The 7,519-nt window shown below is 35.9% G+C and overlaps 1 protein-coding gene across 1 annotated transcript; it reads right to left on the bottom strand.

Moving 5' to 3' along the window:
- Positions 1–5,258: 5,258 nt before the first annotated feature.
- On the bottom strand, positions 5,259–7,519 carry LOC142354670 (uncharacterized). The gene has a single exon (XM_075407023.1). It carries the CDS (start codon positions 6,868–6,870, stop codon positions 5,323–5,325), a length of 1,548 nt encoding a protein of 515 aa, XP_075263138.1. The 5' UTR covers positions 6,871–7,519; the 3' UTR covers positions 5,259–5,322.

Below are 7,519 nucleotides of genomic sequence, written 5' to 3'. Positions count from 1 at the left end.
AAAAAAATCAATTTTTTTTAAAAAAAGACGGACTGATTACAATCCGAATTCTTTTTGGATTGTAACAGTCAAAGATTGGTTCAAAACTAGCCCTGCTAATAAATCTTTTCCATTAGGAACACTTATTTTTGTGGATGTTATGGATATGATTAAATTGTTAGTTAAAAACTCAAAAATAAATTCTGCGTTTTTAATAATCAACGAGGAAAGTTAGCAGAAAATGGCAAAGTTCTAATTACAGAGCACTCTAAACAGAACGGAAAAAGAATATCCCCCTTTTGGTCCACAATCATTGTATTAGTGTTGTTTGGGGTGTACTTCCGGCATTTTTAGTCAAAGTGGAGTAAAGAAGCTTATAACGTGCTGTTTTTGATGAAAAAGGCTGAATGTTGAAATATTTAGCCCGAATTTTTGACAAAAACTTAAATCAAAATAATCAACAATACGTTTTTGTCCTTTTGGAAACAAAATCAACAACACTATTCTTAAAAATTTTAACAACTCTTTGCAAAATTGACGAAAATTTAGGCAAAAATTCGAGAAAATGTGAATAAAAACAACGGAATTCTCCCTACTTTTCGCAGAAATTTAAACCTCGATAACTCCCTGTAAAAAACGAAAATAAAAAAATCTTTTTATTTCCATATTCTGCGCTGGACGAGCTTTCTAATGATACTAGTCTCAACTCTCTACGATTAATATATCGATCGGCGAAAATTGTCTGAACAAAAAAAAATTGAGTATATAGTTCCTCCCCCCTCAAGAGGGGTCGGAACAAGTAAAAACTGCTCACACTAAAATACATTTTTGAAAGCTTAAAATATAAGAGAGGAAGATTGAGAAAAAAAGATTCAATCAGTTTGATCATATTTGTTCGAACATTGAGTTTGTTTTTCGTTTGATTCAATATACTGTCTTTCTCAGTCATTTGACCCCATTCTTCCTTGCAGGACATAAGCAATTGTCAAAATAGTGCTATTTTATTTTAGATAAGGGTGCTAGAAGCTCAACAACTAATCTTGAAAATGGCGAGTAGGCACATTTTTGCAAAAACTTTTATTGCAAAAATTTTCTGTTTTTGAAGACTACATTCATTCCTTCATTCATATTAAAATGCGTATGACGAGTATAGTTGAAGAGTTCAATTTACTGTAATGTTGAAACTAGTAATACTAACTGCGCCCTCTAATGCTCTTTTTGGCCTCTCGGAGGGTTATTAGGAGAAAACACAAAAACAATCAAATTTTGTAACAAATTTAGTGAATTTCAACTTTTACAGAATTACAAAATTACTGAATCAATAATTGCATCTACTAAAGCTTACCGCCAATGTAAAGAAACAGTTGGCTTTGATTCGGGGTGAATAAACTGGAATTGTTTTCCCAAATTTAGTACAATTTCTTCTAGTTCTTTTATTTTTAATCTCATAATAACTTCATGAATTAGTAAAAAAGCAGTGCGGCTATATGTATTTGCTATAACTGTGAATTTTTGTTTCGACGATTTGAGATACGTATTTTCTATACGAAGATTTTTACCGCCTTTTCAAAGGTCAAATACGACTCTTTTCGATTTCTATATGCTAGGTCCAATCAACCAATCTATTTTTGTTGCATGAAAGCAGATGTTGCTCGGCAAACAAAGGAAAATAATTTAAAAAACATAGCAGGACAAGTCCCGAATTACAATCCAAAGAATTGATTTAGTTTTGACCTGATAAAAAATAAATCGCGATAGATTTCCAATGAGAACAACTAGTAGAACAATTTTACCAAAAGAACAAAAAAACAAGCAAAACTCAAAAAAAAAACAGATCTATTTTTTTAAAGACATGGTCAAAATAAAAACTACTTTTAAGAGCCGATGCCACTAGTAAAATTCCCTTGTTTTCACTATCAAGCGATAAAAACTGTCATTAACGAGGTTAAATGATAAGAGAGCAATAAGTTCAATAAACAATTGCAATACTCAAAAATTCACTAATAGTTTTTTTTAAAAACGGGCAGTGTATAAGTCAAAGAAAGCAATAGCTATGACTTGAAAAAATCTTGAACAAAAAGAAAAGTTTTTTTAGAAACCAATGAAAACGGTCAGAAATGAGAAAAAGATATAAGATAATAAAGTTAACAACAAAAATTACCAAAACTCATTAATTCTATAATATTTCTTGAAAACAATTGATGTCAAAGTCATACAAGGCATCAGCTTTGACCAGAATCGATTTATTCGACTAAAATATTTCCTACTAACAACCTATTAGGCCAGTTATTAATGAGAATAAACGCTAAGACAACAGAAGTTACAAAACGCATCCAAAACTAAAAAAATATCTCATAATTTTTGGAAAAAAGTAGCGGCAAGGTCATGAAAACCAATAAGATTTTGCCTCGGACCCTTAATTAGGTTCTTTTGCACCTCGTCATCAAACAATGAGACCTTTCAATGATGATAATAATGAGACCTTTCAATAAAACAACAGAAATAATTTTTGAAAGTAGGCAAAATCAGATATTCTTTAAAGTTTTTTGACAAAAAAGTGTTCAGGTCATAAAAAGTTTCAGCTGCCTCTTGATGAATTCTAGCAATATCAACTAGGCGCAATTAGAACACAAATGTATCATACTCAAGGAAACTCTGAAAACAGAAGCAATATTGACGCACGTGAAAAAAAATTCACTCTAAAAAAACCGAGATTTGTTCAAACATCTGAATCCACATTGAAGGTATTTTGAAAAAAAAAATCGCGCCCTAAACCTACTGTAGTTTCGCCCCCTTTAGTATTTCAGCGTGACTAAAATCGCCCCACTCCAATTTGACTTCCCACTGAAGTGAAAAAGGCGAAAAAGTTGTAGACAGATCTTTTAAAAAGACAGCACACCAGGATCTTTTCCGTTTGCACCCCCCAGCTTAGTGGGTGCATATAATTTGCACCTCCCAGACGCACGTGCAAATTTTTTACATGATAATTTAGCATGTAGTGACACGTGCGTGCTCTGTAACTGCGGGAGCATAACGTCCTGGGGGAAGGGGACACAAACGGAAAAGATCCGCTCACCAATACAAATACCTTTGGATTGTAAAAATTTGGCTGCCTGTCACTGTTAGCTTCAATCGACACGTTTGATAGTAAATCACGCGAAAGTGGTCTGGTTCAGTTTACGGAAAGATTGCATTGGTTGAACAAAGTCTGATGGCTGTAATAAGGTGCTGAAAACTTATTCTAGATAGAGAGCAACTGGAAACCAAACGTTTGCTGGCTCTTTTCGTGTTTGTTTTTTTTGCTCTGCATTTTTATTAGAGCAAGAAAGCATTTTAAGTATTATAAAATTACTGAACTTTTTGCAACCATTTTGGCAAGAGTATTTGAACTGAATGAAATTTCGGTAATAATAACATCAGCAATTACAGATTTTTTAAATTTGGAATTAGTGAAACTGACGATAAAATTGTTCTCAAAAGTGTTTTTTAATTATAAAGAAAGTCCAGAGGAAATGATGAAGCAAAATCACGACTGGCACCCAGGATGAATTCCTTGACCCAAGACAGGCATTGGCCAGACCCACTTGGGTCACGGACGGGGTGGTCCGGTGCGACCCAACTCCATGGTCCTGAAAAAATTTGAGTCGCGCTTTTCCGTCTGCCCAATGGCAATTTCGGTCTGTTTGGTCTGACCAATGCCCATATTTCGTTCTGTTCTGTCTGGTTAATACCCATATTTCTGTCTTTATGGTCTGGCCAATACCAACATTTCAGTCTGTGGTCTGGCCAATACTCAAATTCAAGGCCTACGAGAAGTGTTCGTTGAATACAAATTGTATTAATGAGTGCTGCAAATACTGGCTGTTTTTCAGAAAAATAGCCAGTCGTTGGTAACCAACATCTACTTCTAGATGATTGGACTATTTCATTTAACTTAATTTAGAAATTTGCATTGGTCTGCGAATCAACGTTATTTTCACGAGCTCATTTTTAAACCTCATTTTGATTTCTCCTTGACAAAAATGAAACGAATAAACTTTTAGCGGGTGCTTTCTGCAAGTATAATTGGCCAATGGTCTATCCTATGGCCTGTTCGCTCTGGCCAATAGTTTGGACAACGGTCTGGCCTAGGGTCTGTTCGGTCTGGCCAATGGTCTGGACAAAATCTGTTCAGTCTAGCAAAGGTTCTGACCTAGGGCCTGCTCGCTCTGGCCAATGGCTTGGACAACGGTCTGCTCTAGGGTTTGTTCGATCTGACCTATAACCTGGACAAAAGGCTGGCCTGAGGTCTGTTTGGTCTGGCCAATTCCTGGAGAACAGTCTGGCCTAAGGTTTGTTCGATCTGGCCAATAGTCTGTACAAAGGTCTGGCCTGGGGTTTGTTCGGTCTGGCCAATGCTCTGGACAAAATTTGTTCAGTCTTGCAACTGGTGGCCACAATTGACTTGGTATGGGCTAGGCTGGCTAAAGTTTGATTGTTCTGGCCAATACCTGTCTTGGGTCGCGGACTTCATCCTGGGCGATTACAGAAAAATCAAGACTCAATCAACGCCCTTCTCTTAACGTTTATTCAACAAAATTTGCGGAGATGAAAAACGCTTTGCAAATAAACTTAAGCAGAGGAGTTTTTATCTCCTCTGAAAAATAAATGTTTTCCTTATTTCTTAGTCTTTTCAAAGATGATTTATAAATTAGTTGCAAGGCTAACCGGAAGGCTAACCGGAAGGCTAACCGGAAAGGCTAACCGGAAAGGCTAAATTGAGATATATTGATATGATAGGCGAATGTGTGAACATTCTGTGCTACGCTCAGATCAAGTGTGCCTTCTTGTTAAAACAGCGCATATTTTATCTTTTTTCATCTAATAAAAAGAAGTAAAGAAATTTATTGGCTCATAACTTACGAAATTTTATCGCTCACTTTACAACAGCTGTTAATGGCCTTACTGTTATATCTGATAAATGATTCAAAATAATTGCAACGGTGTTTTTTAACCGCATTTCAGACACTAATTTGGATAAAATCTGGTGCATGGAAAATTTTGGATTAAATTTGAAACTATTAAAGATTTGAAGCATGTCACTGACCAATTTTTTTTTTAACAGAAACACTGCTTCTATTTTTCATCTCGGCTTTTGCGCCTAACTTATTGCGTAATAATTAAAGAGATAACGACAACAATCTGTGAGTGCAATTTTTGAAGAAATTCGATACTACAATTTTGAATATTTGAACCCCGAAGGAAGTAACGATAACAGTCTTTTTAATGACGTCAGGAAACGAAAGACACAAACTTTAATTATGAAAAAGATACAAAAATATATCCTCAATTTGTAATTTAAATTCACTTTTTCTTCCCAACACCAGAAGCCGATGGTTTTTTCTTACTTTTCAGTTTTTTATTCGAGTCTACAGATTCTCGACCACCCAGCTCTGTCGGTTTTTTGTCGCCATCAATATCCTCTTTCGCTCTCAACCGCTCTTTCTCTTCATAAGCAGCTTGAATTGCAGCCACGCTTGGTCTAAAAGCGTCCGTCAAGTGTTCGCGGTAAACTTCGAACAGTGGTCGAACGAAAGATGTATAAACGAAATCGTCTCTGTTGAAAACGATACTAGTACTTATAGCGGTTCTTGGCCTCGATAGAATTATTTCGCCCGATTTTCTCGACTGGAAACTAATTTTGGACTCGCGAACCCGTTTTCGATTCGGCAATGCACTCAAAGCCCTCCGGAAATCTTGTCGCTTCGCCGTCATTTCTCGATCCTTTGCTTGTTTTAAAACTGATGTTACCGATGTGTTAGTTTGGTTAGTTAAACTGGCATTATAATTATTAATATTAGTATTGTTAATACTAGGCTTAGCGGTTGCTGAACGAATTCTGGGCGTTGAGCTTAATTTGGGCTTGCCCTCAATTCGGCCTGGGCTAATTTTTCGGCTATTTGCAGTTTTCGGCCGGCTCAGACTTTGAGGAATTTTTGGGGTGTCAATTATTTCCACATCGTCGATAATGATTCCAGTTTTTGAGGGATTCTCTTTTTCTTCGGCTAATTGGTCGAGGGCTTCTTTTAGCATGGGTTTGAAATTTGCGTCGTTTAAAGCGGCCGGGGCGGAATAACCAGTCACGGGGATTTCAACTGCGTCGATGTAGCTGGCGGCTGCGTGTGTGCTTCCCCCTTCTGTTACGGTTGCAAGACCCGCAATTTGTTTATTATTGTTCACACCTGTTTCGTTCTGATCATAACTTCCTTGTAAACTAACAGTTGAAACTTTCTGAAATCTTTTCATAACTTTCTCTTTTTCTTCAGACCGTTTCCGCTCCATTTCCTGTTTTTTCAGGTCCCAGTTTTGTTTCTGAATTTTTGCATCTGCAGAAATTGCTTCTGCGCATTCGAAATAACCGAGTTCTAAAGCGCAATCAACAGGTGTTTTGTTAATTTTGTTTGTCAATAATATTGGCAGGTCGTATCTTAGCAATCTGTTTACAATAAGTTTTGATATTTTTGTGTTACCACACATTGCGCAATGATGTAATGCCGTACAACCAAATTTATCTTGGGCGTTTAGGTTAAAATCTAAACTTTGCAGTAAAACTTCGATCAAACTTAGTCGCTCGTTTAAACAGGCAGCCATTAGTGCATTTTTTCCTGTTTTATCGCATAGCCAAATTTTTGCACCATTTTCGATTAACAGTCGGGCGACTGATAATGACCATTTTTCGTCCTCGACAACCGCGCATAACATTAGAGGCGTTCTGTTTTCCTGGTCGCGTTCGTTAACATTGCACCCTCGATCGACAAGGTCGCGAATTAAGTGAAAATGGCCTTTTTTAATGGCAGAATTTAAAGTCATCGAGTTTGCAGACGGACTGCGGCGCGTTGGTTGAGCTGACATCGCTAATTACTGTAATTCTGTCTTTTTTAAAATATTTTAATAACTTCCATGATTTGACGAGTAAAATTTATGTTTTATTTTGTTATAATTGATAACTTATAACGAGATAGAGAATCGTATAATGATAAATTAACAGGTTTTTGCAAACACGGATGATTTAGATCTAAACATAGACTCGAAAAAAAACTCAACTTGTAACTCTGTCGAGATATCAATCGCAGTCGGGATAAGTGATGGTCTTGCCTATGGAATTAGATTTTATAAAATCTTCACAAAAATGCTATAAAGTTTGCTTCTCAAATTTTTCCATTGAATGAAAACTTATACAAGTTATACAGCGTCGTCAATAACTTTACAATTCAGCTCTTTTGCAGCTGTAGTATTAACTAAGATAACGCAACTTAACCACGAGAGAAAAAAACAAGTTAAGAGGGATTTGAAGTATTACATAAAAACGGGGAATACCATTTCCAATTTTTTCCGGGATTAAACAAATATAAAAGCTAGAGGTGGTTATTAATCCTCAAAGCGTAATTAAAACGTGCGTATTTTATTCTCTATTACATTTTTCTTTTAAAAATAATCCAATATTATAATATGATTTGTGTATAATGAAGGTAAAAGCGTACGTTGTAAAATGAGTAGTAGA

Source organism: Convolutriloba macropyga, chromosome 15 (assembly GCF_964194025.1).
Source record: "Convolutriloba macropyga chromosome 15, txConMacr16.3, whole genome shotgun sequence".
In the NCBI taxonomy this organism is placed as follows: Eukaryota; Metazoa; Xenacoelomorpha; order Acoela; family Convolutidae; genus Convolutriloba; species Convolutriloba macropyga.
This window is presented reverse-complemented; position numbering and strand designations above follow the sequence as displayed.

What these genes read in the sequence shown, in the direction of transcription:
- LOC142354670 (XM_075407023.1), bottom strand. Translation starts at nt 6,870, where the DNA reads ATGTCAGCTCAACCAACGCGCCGCAGTCCGTCTGCAAACTCGATGACT.